Source organism: Plecotus auritus, assembly GCF_963455305.1.
Source record: "Plecotus auritus genome assembly, chromosome: 11".
Lineage (NCBI taxonomy): Eukaryota > Metazoa > Chordata > Mammalia > Chiroptera > Vespertilionidae > Plecotus > Plecotus auritus.
Window position 1 is genome coordinate 27301855 of NC_137777.1, and position 25373 is coordinate 27327227.

The 25373-nt window shown below is 40.9% G+C and overlaps 1 protein-coding gene across 2 annotated transcripts in view; it reads left to right on the forward strand.

Moving 5' to 3' along the window:
- DEPTOR (DEP domain containing MTOR interacting protein) overlaps positions 1-25373 on the forward strand; it is a 148463-nt gene that overhangs the window by 94991 nt on the left and 28099 nt on the right. For both annotated transcript variants that reach the window (XM_080647262.1, XM_080647261.1), the window contains exons 5-8: positions 6576-6758; positions 8388-8522; positions 12547-12617; positions 14692-14796. In XM_080647262.1, the coding sequence (XP_080503388.1) occupies positions 6576-6758; positions 8388-8522; positions 12547-12617; positions 14692-14796 (494 nt within the window). The remainder of the gene's footprint in view (positions 1-6575; positions 6759-8387; positions 8523-12546; positions 12618-14691; positions 14797-25373) is intronic.

The window sequence follows — 25373 nt, forward strand, 5'->3', positions numbered from 1 at the left end:
TTATTCATTTAGCCAAAGTGAATAGCTTACCACCATTTAAAACCTATCAAACACCATATGGATCATTAGGTTAAATATGGTACTCTCTTAATAGGGACCTACATTTCTGAGACTCTAATATTCATGTAATCAGAAGAATTATTCATTAGCAAATGTGGGTGATAAATACAGTCACAATCCTAGATTGCATTTGCTGGTGTAGACTTAGAAGGGAAATAGTTTGTGAAATACCGAAGGAGGCTGCTAAATCAGCATTATTGATAAAGGAGTTAATATGACACTTGAAGGGTTGTATTAGATTATCTTCCTAGTGGTTTATAGAATTTTGAATTACACAGTACAAAAATTATTGCCAAGAATGAGTACTTAAAAAACAACAACCCTTCTATCTGTTTTTACCATCATTTCATAAAATACTGAACAAGAAAAGTACCTGGCATGTGGTCCAACTAACTCAATAAGTATTAGTTGAATAGATGGATGAATGAATGAACAACAAACAAAGTTGTGATGATATCATTTCAGAAGAAAGTCTTTAAATGGAATATGCTTAGTTATAGAAAAAAAACTAAATGCATTATTCTTAATGTGCTAATTTCTCATGCCCCACCAAACGCTTCATGACATATCATCAGCCTACAGATTGGTTTGGGGGAACTGCTATATAGACTAGCAACTAAATAGTCCACAGTTCACTGTATTCTGGACATGCCGCTCATTCCTCTGGCTACCCACCATGACGATTCCCTCCTGGCCATTTACTGAGCACCTCAGCCAAACACATAGTAGTCTAGGATCTGAGTTGCCAGAATGATTAAGATAGAGTCTGGGCTCCCAAGTGACCTATTTGGGGAAAGAGATGTGCTCCCCTATCATCAACGCCCCCCCCCCCCCACAACCTCCCATATTACCTACAATATGGTGTCCCAAGAAGATTGCCCATTGCAAAGTGTGTGGGTGACAGAAAGAAAATAAAGGTAAATTCTATGATGAATCTGGGAGTGTTTGATAACATTTTACTCTAACTTTACAGTCTTAATTCATTCTCTTGTGGCCTATGTTTCTGGGTAAATATATTGCTTTGAGTTCAGAAGTCTAAGCTGTGTGGCCTTGGGCAAGTTACCAAACTAACTTAAGTCTTTTTTTTTTTTTTTTTTACAGAAGCCATTCCTCACCCCGTGGCAGGGAGAGGCCTCTTTTTTTTTTTTTTTTTTTTAATATATTTTATTGATATTTTACAGAGAGGAAGGGAGAGGGATAGAGAGCTAGAAACATCGATGAGAGAGAAACATCGATCAGCTGCCTCCTGCACACCTCCCACTGGGGATGTGCCCGCAACCAAGGTACATGCCCTTGACCGGAATCGAACCCGGGACCCTTCAGTCCGCAGGCCGACGCTCTATCCACTGAGCCAAACCGGTTTTGGCAAACTAACTTAAGTCTTAATTATTGCACTGTAAAATGAAAATAACAGTAATACCATGCTACCAAGTTATTGTGCAGATAATATAATGTTTATAAAGTGCTTAATACAGTGGTAAATAGTGAGCTGCTTACTTCATTATTATGACTAAAGCTCAGGAGAATGGGCTAGAGAAGGCAGTGAGTGGACATTGGACTTTCATTAGACATTGGTGGGCTAAGATGACAGAGCACCTGTCACAGAAACCAAGATGAAACTACATGTGACCACCTGGGTCGTGTCTCAGGGTAATGAAAAGAACATTTGATTTGGTGTTGAGAGCTGGGTGCTAACAGTGTCTCTTCCACTAACTAATTGGGCATATTGTCTCACTGTCTTTACCATTTTGTTTTTGTTTTTTTTTTGCAAAAAAAAAAAAAGGAATTATAAGATATTTATTGGAATATTTTAAAAATGAAATGATCTTTATGATGCAAAAAAAAATACTGAAAGCTATCTAAAGGCTCATTAATGGAGGATCACAGTACATCTTTAAAAAAAATTATTCAAGACTTTCACTGTGTTAATCTGTAAGACACAGGAGGCTGAGCCATAATTTCTACCAGAAGGAATCTTTTAAGGTTCTTTGTTACGTTACGTCGAACTTTTACTTTTTCATTCTTTGGAGTTGATTGTTGATTTGGGTTTTTCTTTGAGGCTCCCAAACAAGCTTCTTATATGTGTGACAATTTTTAATGAATCTTGTTTCACACATAGGTGAATTTCCATAGCACTTATGTAAAATTTCCTTAGGACACTTGAAATTTCTATCTTGTACTACAGTTACACATGAGCATGTTTTATTTTCTGCTAGACTTTAAGCTTATCTAGAGCAAGAATTGGTTATGTAACTTTTCTTAGTATTCCTACCTCTTTGAGTAATGATGATTTTTTTTTTTTTACATTATTAGCCTCTAGGTATTCTTACTATAAATGGTAAGAATGCATCAATATTTAAATGCTGGAAAAGGGTGGAGAATGTTCCTCTCCATCGAGTTTGGTATTTGCCAGCCCTGTTTTTTTGCTCAACATAATTAGGTAGGTAGATAGAAAGACAGATAATTCTATTTTATTCAAAACAGGGGAGCTTTTCTATATTTTTTCAGTTTTTAAAAATGAACATGTAAAACTTTTTTATTTTTATTAGAAAACTAAGCTATTTTACAAACTGCAACTGGATTTAAAGGTGCTAATAAATTCCTTCATCCCAATTTTTATTTATCTTACACAATTAAGCTCTAAATAAATAATATACATAAGACATTCAGGCATGCATCTATATTTACAAAGTGTTACCATTTTGCCAGTTCAGATAAAGTACACTTTTCTTCATGTTTATATAAAGGACTGTTTTAAAAATTGTTATTTTTAAGTGCATATAAAATGGTTTCTTAGACACGACACCAAAAGCACAAGTGGCAAAAAAAAAAAAAATAAATTTAGACAGATAAAAATAGACATCATCAGAATTAAAAACCTTTGTGCTTCAGAGGGTACCATCAGGAAAGTGAAAAGACAACTCACAGAATGGGAGAAAATATTTGGAAACAATATACCCAATAAAGGGCTCGTATCTAGAATACTTGAAGAGCTATTACAACTTTTTAATAAAAAGACAACCCATGAAGAGAATGAGGAGCCAAGCCACAGAATGGGAGAAAATATTTGCAAAAGACATATTTGAAAGAGGACTGTTATTAACAAATACAACGAAGAACTCAAAACTCAACAATTAGAAAATGAACAACCTGATTTAAAAAATGGGCCAAAGACTTGAACAGACATGTCACCAAAGAAAATATACAGATGAAAAACAAATATATGAAAAGATGCTCAACATCATATGTCATTAGGGACTTGCAAATCAAAAAGATTTGATCACTATACACCTATTAGAATGGCCCGAATGCAGAACACAGACGATGCCAAGTGCTGGAGAGGATGTGGAGCAGCAGGGGCTCTCATTCACTGCTGGAGGATTTCAAAGCCATACAGCCACGTTGGAAGATGGCTTGGCAGTTTCTTATGAAACTAAACAGACTCTTACAATATGATCCAGCAGTCATGCTTCTTCATATTTACCCAGAGGATTTGAAAACTTATATTCACACAAAAGTCTGCACACGGATGTTTATAGTAGCTTTATTTATACTTACCCAAACTTGGAAGCAACCAAGTATCCTTCAGAGGGTGAATGGTTAAATAAATCATGATATATCCATACAATGGTGTATTATTCAGTGCTGAAAGTAAATGAGCTATCCAGCCATGGGAAGACATGGAGGAACCTTAAATGCCTATTACTATGTGCAAGAAGCCAATCTGAAAAGGCCTCTATAACTATATGTCAACTACATGAGATTCTGGAAAAGACAAAACTATGGAGACAGTAAAAAGATTGGTGGTTGCCAAGGTTATGGAGGATGGAGGGATGAATAGGTAGAGCATGGAAAATTTTTTGGACAGTGAAACTATTCTGTCTGATACTATAATGGTAGCTATATACTAGTATCATTCTACACTTATCTAAATTCATAGACTGTACCACACCAAAGGTGAGCCCTAATGTAAACTATGGACTTTGGATGATAATGATGTGTCAATGTAGGTTCATCAGTTGTAGCTAATTGCAATATTTTTGATAATTGATTGGGGAGGCTGTGTCAGGGGGGCAGAGAGTATATGAGAACTCTGTACTTTCTGCCCAATTTTGCTATGAACCTAAAACATTTATAATCTATTAAATCTTACCATTTGTGACAGCGAGGATGGACCTAGAGGTTATTAGGCTAAGGAAATAAGTCAAATACCATATGATTTTACTTATATGTGGACTCTAAAGAACAAAATAAATGAATATATGAAATAGAAACAGACTCATGGATGCAGAAAACAAACTGATGGTTGCCAGATAGGAAGGGATTTGAGGAACGAAGTGAAAAAGGTGGAGGGATTAAGAAGTACAAATTGGTAGTTACACAATAGTCACAGGGATGTAGAGTACAGCATAGGGAATATAGTCAATAATGTTGTAATGACTATGTACAGTGCCAGGTGGGTACTGGAAATATGATTGTCTAATCACTATGGTGTACTCCTGAAACTAATACAAAATAATATTGAATGTAAACTGTAATTGAAAATGCAATTAAAAAAATAAAATCTATTATTAAAAAGACAACCCAATTTTAAAAAATGGACAAAGAATCTGGATAGACAGTTCTCCAAAGAAGACATATAAATGGACAGTAAGCGTATAAAAACATGCTCAACATCATTAACCATCAAGGAAATGCAAATCAAAACCACAGTCAGATACCACTTCACACCCATTAGGATAAGTATAATAAAAAAAATGAACAATGACAAACGTTCATATGGATGTGGAGAAATTGGAATCTCCTACACTGCTGTAAATGAGAATGTAAAATGGGATATCCCAATTGGAGAAGAGTCCAGCAGTTCCTCAAATCATTAAATATAGAGTTATCATATAATCTTCCCATTCTACTCCGAGCTATAAACCCAAAGGAAATGATGATGTATGTTCACACAAAAATGTGTACATGAGTGTTAATAGCAGCATTATTCATAACTACTAAGTGGAAACATGTTCATCAACTGATGCACAGGTAAACAAATGTGGTGTCTCCATACAATGGAATATTATTCATTATTTTACATGGATGAACATGGATGAACTTTGTAAACATTATACTAAGTGAAAGAAGCCAGTAAAACTGAACCTTATATTGTATGATTCTTTTTATATGAAATGCCCAGAATACTCAAATCTATAGAGACAGATTGTAGGTTAGTGTGGTTGCCTAGCACTAGAGGATATGGGTAGATTGGAGGTGACTCCTAAGGAGTGTGGGGTTTCTTTTTGGGGGTGATGAAGATATAAAAATTGATGTGGTGATGGGATGCACAATTCTGGTAATATACTAAAAGCCATGGAACTGTAATATTAAATGGGTGAATTATATGGTATGTGAATTATATCTTAGTAAAGCTGTTACAAAATGCATATAGAATCTCTAAAAATAAAACCATGTTTTGACCTGTCTTGCTGAAAATGCAAGCAAAATAAACAAATAAACAAATGAACCCTCTTGATTTATTTCAAAGATGCAGGAGTTCTGACTGCCTTTACCTATTAAATAGTAGAAATGAAATTTGTTACAGCATAAATAACATCAAGTTGAAAAAACCACACAGAAAAACAGGCTTAACCCCACATTTCATAACTTCAGGCATGTGGAATAGGACTACTTTTTGAGACCATGTACCCAGTGTTTAATATCCAAATAATTATTTTGGCATTAACATAAATGTAGATCTTATATTAGCAATGTGCTATGTTGCTCTTGTCTATTTAGTTTACAGTGTAAAGACTGTTGCTATTTCAATTCTCCATGAGAACCTAAGCAAGCACAGGAATTACTTGTCATAGAGGGAGTGCAGAGTAGTGGTTTGGAACTTGAACTCTGGAGTTATATACTGTGGTCCTATTTCTACCTCTGCCATTAACTGGGGTCTTCTCTGGGTTTATCTTTATCCTAGGCTGCTGTTACAATTAAAAAAATTTAATAAACCAGTGCTAAATTCATAGTTTCTTTGTTTTCTTATTTGGCAGCCTTTCTATGTACATATTAGATAGAGCTGCTACATCTCGCGGGCTTGGTAAAGTGGCCTAATGTAGTAGTTGTCCTGTAGAGTCCCATGGCACAGACTTCTTGTTCACCTGAGCTGGGTACTCCAGATGTGCCCCCTGCCATGTGGGCTATGATTTTATCCACCACATGTGGGTGTGGGACCAGGCCGTTTTGTATCTCTGTCCTTCCTACCAGTCTCTATGTGTCTTATTTATATCTTTGGTTGTAGGACTTCTGTTCAGCTAGATTTCAGGAGGTTTAAGTTAGATTGTTCTATAGTCTAGTTGTATTTTTTATATGGTTGTGGGAGGATGCGAGTATTGCATTTACCTATGCCGCCATCTTGAGCAGAAGCTCTAAATTCTGTCTTTAAGCCTTTTGGCTGGAGTCTTCTGGCTGAAGTACTCAGTGGCCAGGACGTCAGATAGTCCTCATCTGTTGTTTCTTCTCCCCAGTATCCAACAAGCACCCATTCGTGGACAGCAATCTTCTCTACCAGTTCAGAATGAACTTCCGGCGGAGGCGAAGACTCATGGAGCTGCTCAATGAAAAATCCTCTTCCCAGGAAACGCATGACAGTCCCTTCTGCCTGAGGAAGCAGAGCCACGACAACCGGAAATCTACCAGTTTTATGTCAGGTAGGCCAGTTCCATTGTTAAGTCAATCACATGATTTTGTCTTTTGAGAAATAATATAGTAATAACTCCCCTTTGTGAAATTCTGTTCTCTAGCAAATTTTTATTTATTCATAACCAAGAAGTATGCAAAAGAAAACAACAACAACCAAATTGTTCCTGGGGAATCAAATTAGATTATCATGAATTCTGTTTTATAAAATTATGTATTTGAGTTATAGAAGAACTCTGAAGACCTGAAACCTATATGTTCATGTTGGCCAATAACACCCCAATAAATTTAATAAATAAAAAAAGAACACCTCTCAAGCTGTCACACCTTATTTACTTTTCATTTGTAAACAATTGTTATCATTAGTTATACAGTGTTCTAAATTACAGCATTGAAAAGCCATATATTTTAAGGATGAATAAAGACTTCTGAGGGCATATGCAACTAAAAGGCAACTGGTTATCAATCATGAAAGGGTGACACTATGGAAAGCAGACATCAGCTCATAAAGCATAATAGCCTGGGATATTACATGTAAGATCAAACAGTCTCATATTGATAGTTAAGCCTAACAGAAATGATGGTGACTGATGTTCTCAAAGATAATTGCATTCATCCAGAAAAGGTTAGCCTGATGTGTCATTCTGTGTAAGAGGCTGAGGAGCTTAAATGGGTATCAGCTCCTCTGAAAACTTGGCATTGACTGTGGTTGGCCTAAGGTCTGAATGCTCTGAGCTTACCCTGAGGGCAAAACGTCCATGGGTGTCTTGGCTGTGTATAGGGAGTGATGATGAGAACGTGTGCAGCTGTATTGAGAATTTTCTGTGCCCCTGTCAGTGAGTCAAGCTTGATTGATAATTTAATTCTCACAATAACTTGAAGAGGAAAGACTTTTCTTCTCTCCATTTTATGGGTGCCCTACAGCATGGTCTTCTGTAAATTCAGAATAACTATTCACATTCTCACTAGTGCTAAGTTTTGTCTGTTTTTTTTAAATGGGCCCAACAGAATAAGTAATGATGATGAGAAGGAGGATATAGTAACCATGGCTACCATAAAAACAGCTTTTATTTTATGCTTCTCATGTGCCAGGCACTAAGCTGCATTCTCTCCATGGCTTCGTTCATTCATCATATATACCTGGCTCTCCTCTCCCTTGAGAGCCAGCCAACTTCATGGCGGAGAGAGCCATATCAGATCATTGAAGCCTCTGTCTCACATACACTTTCAAAGCCTAAATATGTGCCGTGTATTTTAGTCTCCTCTTCCATGGCTCTGGGTGATTCATGATTTCATATGAAAGCAGGAGGCATTTATCAGTACTGTTAATTGGTTAAGTGTATATCAACACTTAATGTATATCAACATACATTATATAATCTACTTTATGCACCAATCCTTGATATAGTATTATTATCACTTTATAGTTGGGTAAATTGAGGCTTGGAGAACTGAAGGAAATGGCCTCAAGTTATGCAGTTGGTAAATGGCGGAGTTGCTACTCAAATTCTTGCTTTTCTCACTCTGAAGCCAGAATGCTTTCCCTGGCACAGGTAACTGGCCTCTGTACCTGGCGGCTGAAAGCCCACGTGCTCTAGGGAACCACCACCCTCAGTGACCTTGTGTTTTCCCACCCTCAGTCAGCCCCAGCAAGGAGATCAAGATCGTGTCTGCCGTAAGGAGAAGCAGCATGAGCAGCTGTGGCAGCAGTGGCTACTTCAGCAGCAGCCCCACCCTCAGCAGCAGCCCCCCTGTGCTCTGCAACCCCAAGTCTGGTGAGTGGTTGAAAGGCAGTCCCCTTTCTGACTATGACCTGGGGGACTTGGGCAGATCTGCGGGCTGGGTTCCCTGGGAAGTAGATTCTCAGACTGAGGGAGACTAATATGTGGGGATCTTATTATCATGTGTCCTTAGGGTCAAGAACTGTTGATTGGAAAGGAGGGACGTAGGGCTGGGCAGAGGAAAACAGAGCTGCAAGCCCTCTCAGTAGGGGCTGCAGCTAACCCCAAGGGGAGCTCTGGATTTGGGATAGTCCTTCACAGTTGTCCAAATTTCAGGTGAGATGGCCAGACCTTTGTACCTTCATGTTGATTAGTCATTAGGTGTTGGCTGCCCCTGGGAAGAGGGTGTGACCTTGAGCAAGAGAGATAGTTGCAAAAACAATTGAGAGCATTGGCATCTGAGGGCTGTCTGCCATTAAGCAGTCCTGGCAGCTGGGAGGAGCCCCTCAGTCAGTCCTGAAGGAGGGTTTGAGCAGCATATCAGTATTCCCCAGACTGCAACTGATGCAAAGATCTGTGGGTTCCCAGCACCCCTAAGGAAGAAGCATGGTCTATGCAAACCCAACTGTACCCCTAATTGATTCTTGTTCCCTTTTGGTTTCCAACTCTATTTATCAACCTCTTGGCCTTTACATTACAGAAAAAAATATATGCATAAAGATTGTTGATAAGTCCTGGCTGGGTAGCTCAGTTGGTTAGAGCAGTGGTCGGCAAACTCATTAGTCAACAGAGAGGCAAACCGTGGCTCGCGAGCTGTATGTGGCTTGCAAGCCGCAGTTTGCCGACCAGTGGGTTAGAGCATTGTACCAATAAGCCAAGTGCAGGCTTGATCTTTGGTTAGGGCACATTAAAGAATCAACCAATGAAAGCATAAATAAGTGGAACAACAAATCAATGTTTCTATAAATAAACAAACAAATAAATAACATATTTTTAAAAATATTTTTTATGAACTTGGACTTAGAAACAATCTTCCCTGGACCTAATTAGTTCTTCAGTCCCACAGGAGCCTGTAACGCATTGATACTACCGCCTTCTCATGGCCCTTTACCCACCTGCTTCCCAGATTAGATTGCTTGTCCTTCGGGATAATCATTGCCTTGAAAATACCCTCAACTCTACTTGTTTTGTGCTCTGTCTATCCTAGTTCAATATATTACCTTCAGGGATGACTTTGTTCCTTTGTTCGTGTTTCCTTATCACCAGATGTTAGGGATACAAAGATGAGAGGTCATGGCCCCTACCCTCAGTGAATACATCTCTTTAGAGGAAAAAAAAATCATTATGCATTAGTGAGAATAAAGACAAATATATGTTGTTAGGAGGGCTTTAAGAGAAAACTCTGTCATCCAATGCTATTATGTAGGCAATTGGGTATATAAAAATATACTTTATTGATTTTGAGAGAGAGAGGAAGGGAAAGAGAAAGAAACATAGATGCAATGTGCAATGTAGGTGCATAACATTGATTGGCTGCCCCCTGCACGCCCCCTACCAGGAATCAAGCCCGCAACCCAGGCATGTGCCCTGACCTGGAATCAAACCAGCAACCTTTCGGTGCATAGGATGATACCCAATCAAGTGAGCCACACTGGCCAGGGCGGGTATTTTTTTTTTAATCTAACCTCTCCCTCGCCCCCCCCCCCCGCCACCCCTACCCCCACCCCCCTTGCCTTTGGTGGCGTTAGCTCTAAGAATAAAGTTGTAACTTGCAAGGGAGTGAAGAAACTTGCTTCCACACTGACTCTCACTGGGAAATCAGGAAGCACTCATATACTACTGGGTTTTTCAGTTAATGGAGCATTTCTGCTAATGTAGACTCAGAAAGGAGAACTATATTATTAGAAATAGGATATTTGAAGTTCTGATAGAAATCTGACAGTTATCCTCAAAGTTAGAAGCAAAAGATTTCCTTTCAGGAATAGGTCAGTTGTGCTAAGTCATTTTACATGTTTTTTAGTGCACAAAATAGTGGAATATGAATGGAGTGTTAATTGCCTAAATCAATGGTCGGCAAACTGCGGCTCGTGAACCACATGCGGCTCGTGAGCCGCAGTTTGCCGCTCTGTTGACTAATGAGTTTGCCAACCACTGGCCTAAATCAACCCATCTTCCCTGAGGCAGGTTTGTGTTGTGTCCTCTTTCTCTTTACTCCTTGGCTCAAAGGGAAGAGTTTGCTGATATGAAAAGTCAGGTTGCTTCTTTGGTGTCTTTAGGGAGGAGAGCTATCAGGACTTAATTGTGGTTCTTAAGTCCTATCTCTTATCCATATTCTGACAAGCTTCTACTGGCCTTCACAGTAAGGCATTTAAAATTAATCATTATAATATATACATCAGTACTGTATAAATGCCCTAAACCAGAGGGGAAAAGAAAATGCTACAGATATTACCATAAACAGTATCATTATGATGAGTAAATAAAATTTAAAGGATATGAAAAGAGAAAGCCAAAAGATAATTCCCTAAGCTCCTAGGTTTTTATATTTTCCAACAGAAGAAAAAGATAAACTATGTCAAAAGACAAGAAATAACAGTTGTTGGTGAAGACATGAAGAAAAGGGAACCCGTGTGCACTGTTGGTGGGACTGTATATTATTACAAGCACCATGGAAAATAGTAGGGAGGTTCCTCAAAGAATTAAAAGTAGAGTTACCATTTGATCTAGCCAGTTCTACTTCTGGGAATTTATCTGAAAGAAACAAAAATACTACCTTGAAAAGGTATCTGTACCCCCATGCTTATAGCACCATTATTTACAATAGTCAAGACATGGAAACAATCTGTGTCCACTGATAGATGAATGTATAAAGAAGTTGTCAGATATATATACTAGAGGCCTGGTGCATGAAAATTCATGCACTAGAGGGGGGGTCCCTCAGCCCAGCCTGCCCCCTGTCACAGTCCAGGACCCCTCAGGGCGGGAGGTGACCCAGCGATCAGGGGAAGGCAATGCCCCCATCACACCTCCTCTGCTGCCACTGCCAGCAGCGCAAGCCTTGGCCAGCCCTGGTTACCTGAGCTTCAGGCAGCCCTGGGCGGCTGGGCAGCCACCATCTGAGGCTTGCCTGTGCCTCAGGCCGGCCCTGGGCAGCTAGGGGGCTGAGGGGACTGGGGGACTTTGGAGGCAGGCGCATGGCAAGGCTGAGGGGACTGGGCGCCACCATCTTTGAGGGCAAGGCATTCAATTAGCATATTCCCTCTTTATTGGCTGTGGGCGCCACCATCTTTGAGGGTGGGGCAGTCAATTAGCATATTCCCTCTTTATTAGATAGGATGTGTGTATATATATGTATATACATGAAATTTATATAATATTTATGTAAATTATATAAAATATATATAATTGTTATTTAGCCATAGAAAAGAAGTCCTGCCATCTGCAATAACATGGATGGTATTATACTAAGTGAGATAAGTCAGACAGAGAAAGACAAATACTATATGACCTTACTTATATGTGGAATCTAAAAAACAAACTCATCGATATAGGGAATAGATTGATGGTTGCCAGAGATGGGGGATGGGGTGAGCAAAATGGGAGAAGGTGGTCAAAAGGTATCTGCACCCCCATGGTATCTGCACCCCCAAACTTCTCATCATAAAATAAATAAGTACTGGGGATATAATGTACAGCATGGTGACTATAGTTAATAGCATTGTATTGTGTATTTGAAAATTGCTAGGAGAGTAGGTCTTACAAGTTCTCATCACAAGAAAATAACACTTGTTACTGCGTGTGGGGATGGATGTTAGCCCATTCCTTAGCCTACTCCTTGCTTCCCTTTACCTGCTCCATTTCCTCTTTTTTCCATAGCTCTGCAAGTTAGGTGCGGGCTTATTTATGTTTGCTAATATTTTGTCTTTACTCGGCTGGAGTATAACTGTGAGGCAGGGATCTTTCTTTCCCCCTTTTGTTCCCTAATGGTCACAAATGAGGCATTCAGTAAAGTATCTGCTGAATGAATGAATGAATGAATGAATGAAGGGTGCACCTTGATTTTGTGTCTGTCTTACAGTGTTAAAGAGGCCCGTCACTTCTGAGGAACTCCTGACTCCCGGAGCACCGTATGCCAGGAAGACATTCACAGTAGGCTCATTATTTGGTTTTTCTCCTGTGCCGCTCGTTTTTCTGGGCCATGTCAACATGTCAGTGTGCCAGTGGGTATTTTACAGATGGAATGGAAGAACCTCTTAATTTTCCTTTTTGTTTTTGGCATAATTATAATAGTGGGCTTTCTTGATCCTTAGGCACTAAAATGACATGATTTATTATTAATACAGCATTTTAAACTTCTTTTGATGTGTCCTTAAAAAAGCTTTCTATTGTGTAATGTAATTACAGATTTTAGGGCAAATGGTAGTACAATAGTCAATAATTTCTTCTGGGTTACAGTTAGTTCTACTTAAATTGTTTAAGACATTAGGGAGTCTTTAGAAAGAGAAAGAAAACTGTGGGATAAATTGTTCTACAATAAGGAGTGGTGCTTTTGACCATGTTAACATGTCTTGAGTTATACACACACCTGATTGGGAGGCACTGGGTACCTGTGAGCATCTCCTGACCACCTGCCCCTTCTTGGAGGTCCCTCAGCCTTCCTCCCACTCCTGCTTGACAGCACCTCACCCCCTCTCTGTCCCCTTCAGTCTCTTCACATCTCCATCAACTGCCTCTTTTAAACACTTCTCCCTTTCTAACTTTTACTTTATGGATTCAGGGGGAGAAAGGTCTTTGCACACTCATTTACACTGCAAACATCTGTCAAGGACTACTTCCCATTCTGGACACTGAGGAGCTAAAACAGGATGCTCCCAGTCATAGCCAGTCAATGTGAGAACACACTGCTAATATGTCTGTCTCAGGGGAAAAGTTAAACTGCATTTGGGGGTGAAACTAGGTATTCTGAACTAATGACAGAAAACTCTAAAATCAATCATGTGCCTAAGTCTTTTTGAGAATATGCACAGAAATTTCATAGGTTTCCCTGCCTTTTCTCAGTGTCTAGCATTCAAGAGACAATTGATTGCATTTTTTTAAAATATTTTTTTTATTGATTTTAGAGAGGACGGAAGAGGGAGAGAGAGTTAGAAACATCAATGAAGAGAGAGAATTATTGATCGGCTGCCTCCTGCATGCTTCCTACTGGGGATCGAGCCAGCAACCTGGGCATGTGCCCTGACTGGGAATCAAACTGTGACCTCCTGGTTCATAGGTCAACGCTCAGTCACTGGGCCGTGCCAACCAGGCTTGATTTTATTTTTAAAGTATTTCTTTTTGGTTTTAAATTTGTTTTGTTTTGTTTTTGTCTTATTCCTGATTTTTTTAACTATTATTTTTTAAAATCTTTATTGTTGAAAGTATTACATATGGTTCCTTTCCCCCCCCATTAACACCCTCCAACCTGTCCCTGTCCCCGGTGGTTTTAAATTTCAGTGCCAGCCTTGCTAGGAATTGATTGTGAATGTGTTTCATCTGTACTTTAGTCAAAGACATAACTGGGAGCTGCCCAGGGATATAACTGCCATTTCTAACAATGATTCTATAGGAAAAGGCACCCTCTGACTTCAAACAACTTTTAGAGCAGCATCTACTTGTAACTTGTGAGCTTTGTGTACCCTTTCACTTTCTTTTGTTGGTAGAAAATTGTGTTTCAGGAAAGCCAAGACTCTACTTCTTACCATTAGTAATTTAAATTACTATTTTAGACTCCAGTGACATAGCAGATCATCAAGAAAGTATCATTTGAATTTAGGGGGAAAGAGCAAACCCAGTTGAAATCGGATCTGGAGAGAAGATTCAAGCATGTGTTTAAGACCTTCTAACCTTCCTATCTGATGAAATTGTAGAGCGGCCTGAGAGAGAGAAGCAACCTGCCCGGTATTTATTGATCAGTGCCTCTACAGAAGCTGTTTTCTGCCAAACAAGTGTTTCCCGACCACAGTTTCTGCATCGATATGCCTGTGTTTATAATAGAAGCAGAGTGTTCCTTCCACTCCTGACAGGGTAGAGATGAGCCAGAAGAGATCTGCCACTGCTCGCACTTCATCCTGGGCTGGCTGTCTCTCTGGGAAGGTCGGGAGAATTGCCAGGGGCCGTCTGCGGATTGCTCACTGCGATTTTCCTCTCTAGATTGTTGATTGCTCACTGCGATTTTCCTCTCTAGATTGTTGGTGACGCAGTTGGCTGGGGCTTTGTGGTGCGAGGAAGCAAGCCATGCCACATCCAGGCCGTGGACCCCAGTGGCCCTGCAGCCGCGGCAGGAATGAAGGTACCCCCAAGACAGCGGTGTGGGAATACCTCTCACTTTATTTTATTGTTGGTGCCATCTGTATGTACTTTGTCACCCTAAGTGTTTGGTCCCATTTTTTTCAAGTTTCCCTTTCCCTTTCTGAATGGGGTTGAAATGAAGCCCAAAGGGTCTGATGTAGCAACTAGGAGGGAAATTTTCCTGTCCCTCTCACTGTGCCTCCTGGGTCTACAAACCTTCCTTGGTTTTTCACATTTCTTCCCTTAACCAACACCGAGCTTGAAAAGATGTTTCTTTTTGCGTAAATCTTATCTAATAACTCTATTTCTGTCCTATACGAAGTCTGTTCCTGTGGGAAGAGAGCAGGATTCACAATTTGGTTCTGCTGGTTACTAGCTCGTTGACTTGGAATAAATTCCGTAATGTCGCAGAGCCAGTTCCTCCTGTCTGGAATGATGACCACATTCTTTCTGCAGTTTTAGGGGTTAAATATGTAGAAACTCTAGATGAAGCACAAAGAACTGCACAAACGTAAAAAAAATTGAATGAATAGTGTAAGATTTTTTAAAAATAATTTTTACATGTCTTTAGTACAAAAGTAGTGCATACATAGTCAAGAAATTTTGAAAAATACAGACAAGCAGGAAAAAATTATAATCGCCTATAATCTTTCCTAACTCAGAGACAACCACTGTTAAATTTTAAGCAACTTTATTGAAGTATAATTAACATGCAGTAAAGTGTAGATCTTTAACATTTTGATTTATATGCTTCCAGACTTCTTGTATGTATGCATATATATATATATACATACACATATGTACATGTACATATATACATATGTATATATGTATACTAGTATACACACACATACACAAATTGTTTTTTTATTTATACCAAAATATGCTATAAGAGGATGTTGAGTGCATTGGCTTTCTGCTTCAAAACACCTTTATATAGCATAGTGGTTTCTTCTGTCATCTGCAAAACATTCCACAGAGGACATTTATCTCATGATTATCTGGGGCTATGGAAGGTTGCACAAGGCTTGAAGGCTGCAGCTCATTTTCCTGCTCATTTCTTCACCACTTTCATCCCCTCCCATCAATCCTTTCCCCCGAGCAGTAAACCAGTGACGCAACAGGCACGGCTTGGATCTGCACAGCTCTGATTTCCAGCACCTTCCCTCTGGCACTGCTTTTCCCTCTGGAAAACAAAGGTGGGCGCAGAGACTGGCTCCCTGGAGCACAGAACACAGATTCCCACCAGTCTGAATAATCAGTGCTTAGGGGTTGACTCTGCCCCCCTGCCCCCGCCCCCAATTTGAACACCCTGTTCATACCAGGAGGTGCAGGCTCCCAGGTCCTGTGCTCTGCAAGTCACGGAAGCCTTGTTGGCTCAGGTGGCCTGTGTTAGACGCCCTTCCTACCTCCTCAGTTCTGCAGTGGGCACAGCACCAAAGGAACCCAGAGCCGGAAAGTTGGCTGGGAGCATAAAGGGCAAGCGTTTGTATCTGTGCCGAGGCTGATTTTTTCATTTTCTAATGGAACTCTTGGCTGTGGGAAGAGTTTTATATTTTATTTCCACAGTAAAGGGCTAGTATGAATTATTTTTGGCAGGGTGCTTTAGTCCTGAGCATGCACTCACTTGCCACAGGGCTTTGACTTAAGCTCGTTTCCTATGGGGAAAGCAAGGGATTTATATTGAAGCTAAAGACCTTGTTTTGCCAAGTGTATTTAATTGATTTTAGTGCATCTTCATTGATTAACATGCATAACTTTTCTAGGCATTGTCTATTGATTAGTTAATTAACTCCTTAATGTATATACCCTGGTAGATGGGTAACCTGGTATATTTTTTTTCAATTCCATATGCTCATATTTCACATGGTTTATATTCTTAGCTTCTCAGGGGGTGCACAATAGCTCTCATATGCTGTAGAGCAGTAGAGAATTCACTAGAGCAGCATTTCCAAAATCGTGCTACATAGCTCTCTGGTCCAACAAAATCTCCTATCCTGCAGTTCTGTGATCAAAACAGTTTGAAGCTGCTGTATACTTTATTTTTCTCCTGGGAATTCATAAAGCACATTAGCATATTACACATTCTGTTGCATCCAGCAGGGGAAAAACCTGCTTAGGTTGCCTATCACGATGTTTTATCATTTAATAGAAACACACCAGTGGAATCTTAAGATTGTTGAGATATAGCACAATAACTGCTCTAATATGCTTTTGGTCAAACTCTGATTGGAATTACTGTATAGATAGATTAGATAGATAGATAGATAGATAGATAGATAGATAGATAGATAGAAAGAATAGATAGAATTGAAGTTAAGTGAAAATGACAGGGAATACCACGCCCTTCCATATAACTTACCTGTGTGTATTCATTTAAATTGCCTAGTACATTATTTTCTTACAGAAAATACTGAGTAAATTATCTCCTATTTCACCATATGTATTAGTTGTAGAATATCTCCACTTACTTAAAGAGCCATTTGTATTACCCATGGCCTGTCACATCAGCATGGCCCTTGTGTGGGAAACTGCAGGCTGGCATGTCTGGTTGTGCGGGGAGGGGATGTGGGTGTGGACCCTACAGAAGCCTTCCCTGACCTGGGCCATGATTGAGCTGCTTGGTCTGGCTGGTAGCCTTTGTCCAAAACTCTCTCCAGAAGCTTCCTCTGGGCACCTCTGAGTGGCAAGAGCTGGCCCAGGACAGTGCAGAGGGCCCCACTTTGCCTTTGTTGTCACTCTCTACACTGAACACAGCCCCTCACCTCAGGTCATGGCCCGGCTTTCTCCTGCTTTCCAGAGTGAACAAGGCCTGGCAGGTGGGCCTTTGGGAGCTTTGCATCAGCGGGATTTTTATACTTTCGCTGTCACATCTTAACTTCCAAAAGCAGATGATTTTGTAACTGAGTGTCTCAAATGTATCATTTCTCTCTCTTTTATGCCACCTACTTATGGGACAGGAAAGTTTTAAGATGTGGGCCACCAGTGTGCGGGAAGGACAGGCCTCGGACTAAACAGACTGGGTGCCATTTCCCCCGTTAACACTTTCAGACCTTTCCAGACCCAAAGGAGAGCTCTTTGCCTGGTTTGGATGGAGCCCTTAGTCCAGGCGTCCTCAAACTACGGCCCGCGGGCCACATGCAGCCATTTATCCGGCCCGCCGGGTGCCGCTGCCTGTCCTGCTTAGCAGCCGACTCGTCCGGGGCCCGCAGTGCGCATAGGAATTTGTTCATAGTTTTTTTTTTTTTTTTTAAACTATAGTCCGGCCCTCCAACGGTCTGAGGGACAGTGAACTGGCCCCCTGTTTAAAAAGTTTGAGGACCCCTGCTAGTCCATGAGGAGGGAAGACCCTGAGGTGAATATTCAGATTTATATCTCTAGAAAGTCTGGAAGAACTCCAGAGAACATGTGTCCTCAGGGAGTGATAAGGTCTATCTCAATCCTTTTCTGGGTTGGAATAGAGAAATCTGTGGCCTTTGTGCCTAGGCCACCTAGCCCCAGTGCCTCCCAGCAGTTCCTGCCTGCTGCCTCTGCACAGCTGACTGAGGCTGGCGGGCTGGCCAGGCAGCCAAACTGCAGGCTGGGGCTGCTGAGATACAGGTAAAGATGTAGGGCAGGAGGGTTCCAGCTTGACTTTAGTTGTAAATGGAATTGAATTTTAGATGATTTGGTCGAATACTAGACTTTTACACTATCTCAAGCTTATTTGAAAATCTTGCCTTTGGCCCTGGCTGGGTGGCACAGTTGGTTAGAGCCTCATCCCGGGTGTGGATTCGATCCCTGGTCAGGGCACAAGAATCAACCAATAAATGCATAAATAAGTGGAGCAACAGATTGATATCTCTCTCTCTCTCTCTCTCTCTCTCTCAAATCAATTAATTTTTTTTTAAAAAAAAGAAAGGAAATTTTGCCTTTAATCCACTCTGTTTTTCCTCTTCCCTTCTGATGACCACCTCTTCATCAGTAGTAGCATATTTGTTCCCAGAGACCAAAAAGGAAGCAGATGTTACAAGATATAACCTTATCTTTAGTGTTGTCTGAATCAACCCGCATAAAAGAGAGCAATTAATTACAGTTCTAATAAGATGCTGTTTTATTTCATATTGTTCTGCTCCCTTCCCATGCCGGAAAACAATGGTTGCAATGTTCATTGAAATTCTCACTTGAGTCAGCAACTTTGAATTTGGAGTTATTCTTATTTTGAAGGTTCTTTTACTTAAACCATGAAATCTGTAAACCTCTGGTGGAGAAATCTTTCATTGGCATTACAACCAGAATGGAGCATGAGATATGGGAATCCTCAAAAGTTTAGTCAAGCCCTGCAGTGCATTTTCATCTAGAAGAGGGTTGTTTCCTATAGTTTGTCTCTGGCAACTCTACATCCATCGTTTAGGAATTTCATTTGGACTGGCGGCTTCTGGTCCAAAGGGGAAAGAAGGAAAGAAGAGAAGGAACTATAATGTATTGAGTGTCTTCTGCATGCCTGACCCTGCACCATGCAGGCCCTTTCTGTCCAAGAGTTCATTGAATATCAGCATCTAAACACTAAACTCCTGGAGGAAGACATCTGTTCCAGGAGGACTAATTCTGTTTCTTACCTCTTTTTCTTCTTTGAAAAGATAGAAAGGCTACAGTCTAATGCCTATCACTCCCTTAAATGTGACCTTATATCACAACCTTTAATGATAATTTCTTTCCTTTTTTTATCACATCAATTCTAAAACCATTCTGGACCACACTATCTATCATAACTTTATTTTACATGATCCTAGTAGCTATTCTACAGTCTAGTGAGGGCAGATTTTTTTAGTTTCACAAATACATCATCATTGTGCCTATGTCTGCCCCTCAAGCAAATCTAATTAAGTGACTCTGGCACTTAAAGTCCTCTAATGGCTTCCCATTACCATAAGTTCCAGACTCTTTCTATGGTCTACAGAGTCCGTGATCTGGACCCTGCTACCCGGTTTTGCCTACAGCTCCATTAGCCTTGCCTCTGTCTCTCCCAAATACCAAGTTTGTTCCTGCCCAAGGTTGGATGACTGGTTCTGTTTTGTCATTCAAGTCTCAGGTTGATTTTTTTGAGAAGCCTTTCTTAAATACTCTTTGACATTCTCTCTGTCTTCCTCCAGTTACTCTTTATCATATTGTTCTGTCTTAGTTAAAAAAAACCATCATACTGTTTATCAGAGTCTGAATGTAGTACTGAGATGTTTAATATCTGTCTGTCTCCAGGAGCTCCATAAATGTAGGAACCTTGTCTGCCTTGAGTACTATATTCCTAGAATTTAGCCCAATAATGGCATTCAGTAAATGCTGGAAGCAAATTTGTTGAGTGAGCCCATGAATGGGTGTTTCCATTGAAAGGCTAAGGAATTCACTCACTAAACACCTGCGTTGTGTCCCTCGCACTTCACACGCATTGCCTTATTGTTCTTACAGCTCTTGAAGTTGAGAGGGTTGTGTTTCTCTACTTTGCAAATGAGGAAACCAAAACCCCGTTCATTGCTTTCCCAAGGTCACCCAGCTTAAAAATGTCAGAGCTAGATTCCAACCTGGTCTCTATCCCAAAGCCCAATAATGCTTCCTATTGCATTCTTTCAAGAAATGCAAGCCCATGAGGCAGAACACAATAGAATGTATATGCCAAGGAAACCTCAAACCCCTTGTAAACTGCCCAGGGATGTATGACCTCTCATGTCTCTTGAGGGGAGAATTGTCAGGGCGGTCACATGATCACCTGAGCCAGCTTGAAGAAGATCAAATAAATAATTTTTATTCTTGGCATCAGCCCCTTACTTAGGTCAGGACTAGAACTTGCAGGGTCATCCAAGTGAAAGATGCAAAATATTCACTTTTGTTAGTTTAATCCAACACTTCTCAGAGCAAACCATTCAGCCTTCAGCTGTGAAGGAATTTGAGCAGCATTTACAAATACGGAACAAAAGATACCCTTGCTCTTTTCTGGAAAGTTTATTTTTTTCTGGTGGGGAAAATTAAGTTCTGTGAGAAACATTATTCAAGTTTTCAGGCAACCCCATGCCAACTCTCAGAGGGATTTCGTAACTCCTGGCTTCTTTTCTTGTTTCCTGCTGTGACGAATTGATGGATGTGGATCTGTGGGGCTTCTTTTCTCTCTTTGTTTCTTTGCATATTTACATAGAAACAGAACTACCTGAGTCAGAGAAGAAATTAGTGGTCATTGTGTTCTGCCTCCCACCCCCTGCCCTGTCCTTTCAAAATTTTTGTTTCTCATATTAAATAAAATGTCAAAATCCTGCTCTTGGTCTTTCTTCCCCATGGCAACAAACCTGTATATGTCATGGAATTTTCTTCTTGAACCAGGAGAGCCCAGGTTGGGCAAACCACCTGAAGTTTCTAATTAATTAGCCAAGACAGTGTGGGCACTGAAATAGCAAATTGTGAGATGATGATCACAACTCCGCACTCTCTAGTGGAGTTGTTGTTGCTGAGTCAACAGAAAGTGTTCCTTTGCTCCCCATCTGGAAGTCCTGGGAGGGGACAAATGGCCACTCCTCTGGGCCTCAGCTCAGATCCCCTTCCTTAGTCATCCTTCAAGTCCAACTCTGACAGCCCAGGAGAAGACTGGCAACTCTGCACAGCTCTGCTTAATCAGTATTTATTGACCACCTACCATGTATGTGCTAGACTTTATGTTAGGCCTTTGTGGCATTTACAGTCTAAAGAAGAAAAGAGACATTAATCAAATAACTTCACTCTTTTAAATATATATATATATATATATATATATATATATATATATATATATATATATATATATATAATTGATTTCAGAGAGGAAGGGAGAAGAAGAGAAAGATAGACACATCAATGATGAGAGAGCATCAATGATTAGTTGCCTCCTACACACCCTCCTCTCCACCCCATCCCCTGGGAGAATGAGCCTGCAACCCGGGCATGTGCCCTTGACTGGAATCTAACCTGGGACTCTTCAGGTCTCAGGCCAACACTCTATCCACTGAGCCAAACTGGCTAGGGCCAAATAACGTCACTCTTAAACATAGAATTATAAACTGAGGTAAGAGCTCGGAAGAAAAGCACCAGTGCTTCTAATTTTATATAAAAATGTTTTATTCAGAGAGGAAGGGAGAAGAGAGAGATAGAAACATCAATGATGAGAGACAATCATTGGTCAGCTGCCTCCTGCATGCCTCCTACTGGGGATCAAACCTGAAACCTGGGCATGTGCCCTGACCTTGAATTGAACCATGACCTCCTGGTTAACACTCAACTACTGGGCCACACTGGCTGAGTCAGTGTTTTCAATTTTTGCTGGACAGTGGGAGGGATGACAGGGATCACCTCCCCAAGGAGAGGATGTCTGAGCTGAGATCTAAAGGGGGGCAGGGATGGGAGACAACTATAATACTATCAACAATAGAAAAATATATATTAATAAAAAAAATAAATGTCTGCTTTATACCCAGAAAAAAAAAAAAGAATGAATAGAAATGAATGTTTTTGCTTACTACCAAGCTTATTTAACACTGAGTTGAAACTGAACACTTTTATTCACAATTGTAGAAAAACTCACCTTTTACAGAGCAAAGACATGGAAAGTTTTAGAAACATATTCATATAATGCTGGGATTATACCAGGATGCTCCTAAATTGATCTGCCCTGGGCTCTAATACTGGTGTTCTTTGTGCTGGATCAGGTGTGAAGTCAGGGAAGCACCCGCCCCATACCCACCCCCCACCCCTTGCCATCAACACCACCAGACTGACATATACCTGAAATAAATTCAAAGTTGTCCAAACCAAGGCTGGACATCTCCTTCTAAAGCTGTACTCCTGGATTTACTCATGACCAAATGAAAGTAAATATAATCAGCTACTAATAGTAATTATTCACCCAAATATCCTATCTAATAAAAGAGTAATATGCAAATTGACCATACCTCTGCTATACCCACAAGCCACGCCCACAAGCCAATGAGGAGCGAATATTCAAATAAACCCAACCAAGATGGCTGTGGCCACAGAGAGCAGGAGGGAGGCTTGGGTTTCCCCTGCAATGGAGGAAGCCAAGCTTTCCACAAACCCTGGCCTGCCTTGGTCTCCACTTAAGGCTGCAAAGTTTCAATTATAGAAGATAAATAAATCCCAACAGAAATGGCTGCTGCAATGGAGAGAGCAGAAGGCTTGGCTCTATCTAGGCTACAAAGTTTCAATTGTAGAAGATAAGTAAATCCCAGATACCAGGGCCTCTGCTTGGGTCACTGGGGGGCATGGCTGGCCTGCAAACCACCACAGGCCCCTTGCCCAGGCCGCCCCACACCCCAAGGGAACCCCCACCCTGATCTGGGACACCCTTCAGGGCAAACCAGCTGGCCCCCACTGTGCACCAGGCCCCTATCCTATCTAATAAAAGAGTAATATGCAGATTGACCATCACTCCAACACACAAGATTGCTGCCCCCATGTAGATACAAGATGGCCACCACAAGATGGCTAGCAGGGGAGGGCAGTTGGAAGGGACCAGGCCTGCAAGGGAGGGCAGTTGTGGGTGATCAGGCCAGCAGGGGAGGGCAGTTGGGAGGGACCAGGTCTGCAAGGGAGGGCAATTGGTGGCAATCAAGCCTGCAGGGGAGGGCAGTTAGGGGTGACCAGGCCAGCAGAGGAGGGAAGTTGGGGGTGACTGGGCCTGCAGGGAAGGGCAGTTGGGGGGGACCCAGGCCTGCAGGGGAGAGCAGTTGGGGGGGATCAGGCCTGCAGGGGAGGGAAGTTAGGGGTGACCAGGCCTGCAGGGGAGGGCAGTTAGGGGCAAACAGGCTGGCAGGGTAACAGTTAGGCATCAATCAGGCTGGCAGGGGAGTGGTTAGGGGTGATCAGGCTGACAGGCAGAAGCGGTTAGGGGCAATCAGGCAGAGGCAGGCGAGTAGTTGGGAGCCAGCAGTCCTGGATTGTGAGAGGGATGTCCGACTGCCCGTATGGGATTGGGCCTAAATGGGCAGTTGGACATCCTTCGAGGGGTCCCAGATTGGAGAGGGTGCAGGCTGGTCTGAGGGACACCAGCACGAATTTTGTGCACCAGGCCTCTAGTTTAATTATAAATTGTGATATGTATGTTTGGTAGGAACATTACTGGATGCAAGACTTGGGTCTCAAACAAAAAATTTTGTACATTTGCACAGTTCATTTATTTTCAAAATTCCATGATGAAAATTGTCAAGTCATATGCTGAGTCTCTCATTTTGCTTTTAATAACCAAAAAAAAAAAAGATATGTTGAAGTCCTAATCCCCACCACCTGAGTTCCACCACTGTTGTTTTCCTACCAGATGAAATCCAATATTGTTGATATTTTAGCTACAGTTATGGTTCTCAGAAGACAGCCTTTGGGGAAAAGTGAAATGATAGCAAAATGGGAAAGCATTACTTCGTTAGAGTCAGATCACTGGAACAGGAATTTTGGATGTTGAGTTGATTGAATGCTTTGTTTTGCACATTCCTGCTCCTTCCCCAGTTTCTTCCATTTTGTAAATAATCATTACCATCCTCCCAGTTGTTTGGGCCAGAAACCTAGAAGTCATGCTTGCTTTTCTCTTCTCCCTCCAATTCAAGATACTTCCAAAATGTATTTCAAACGCATCTGTTTTTCTTTGTTTCCCTAAATCCAAACCACTATCATCTCACCAGGACTACAGTGGTTCTCACTGGGCTCTTCACATCTATTCTTACAGCCTCATAATCCATTCCCCCACCTAGCAGCCAAAGAAAATCAGGTTCTGCCACTCTTGTTTGAGGTCCTGCATTGGTTTCACATCCATTTAGGATAAACTCTAAAAGACTTACCATGGCCTACATAGTCCCACATGATCTGACTCTACCTGTCTTTCAAATCTTATCTCCTGCCACTCACCTCCTTGTTAACCTTTCCGTTTCTCAAACCAGTGATTGTCTTCTCTCCAGGATTTTACACTCGTCATTCCTTCCTCCTAGAATTCTCTTCCCTTGGCTTTTCACAGCATAGCCCTTCTCTTTTACACCTCACCGGACTCCTCTGCTTTTGTGTTGGATGGAAATTTTCCATAGCATTTCTGTTCACATCTCATTGGCTAGGATTGTGTTGTGTAGTCACTTCAAAGGGGGCTGGGAATTTATTTCATTTTCCAACTTTTATAGGGCAAGAGAAAGGGAGGTTGGGATGACGTAAGCTTAATCAAACCTACAGTACCTGCCAGAGCCAGTCATTTCTCTTATGCTTCCCTGTTTATTTTTTTCACAGATATGTATTTCTTTTCTTTTAACTCCTCTATGACATATGTTCTGTGAATTCAGGGAGAGTATCTAATTCTTTTTTACTGCATGCTCAATAAATGTTTGTTGAGTCAATAAGTTAATTGCTGTGGCCAGGAGCAGTGGATATTCTGGTCTAGGCAATGTTTTTGCTTTACTAGAGTAAAATGGCTTGTTAGAATAGCAGGTAGCCAGAATTTCATTCTGGCACCTTCCAAACCACATGACAATTAATAGATGTTCAAAACATTTTCTTTTAGAGCTCAAGGAATTGATTCCATTTATTCTTATTCAA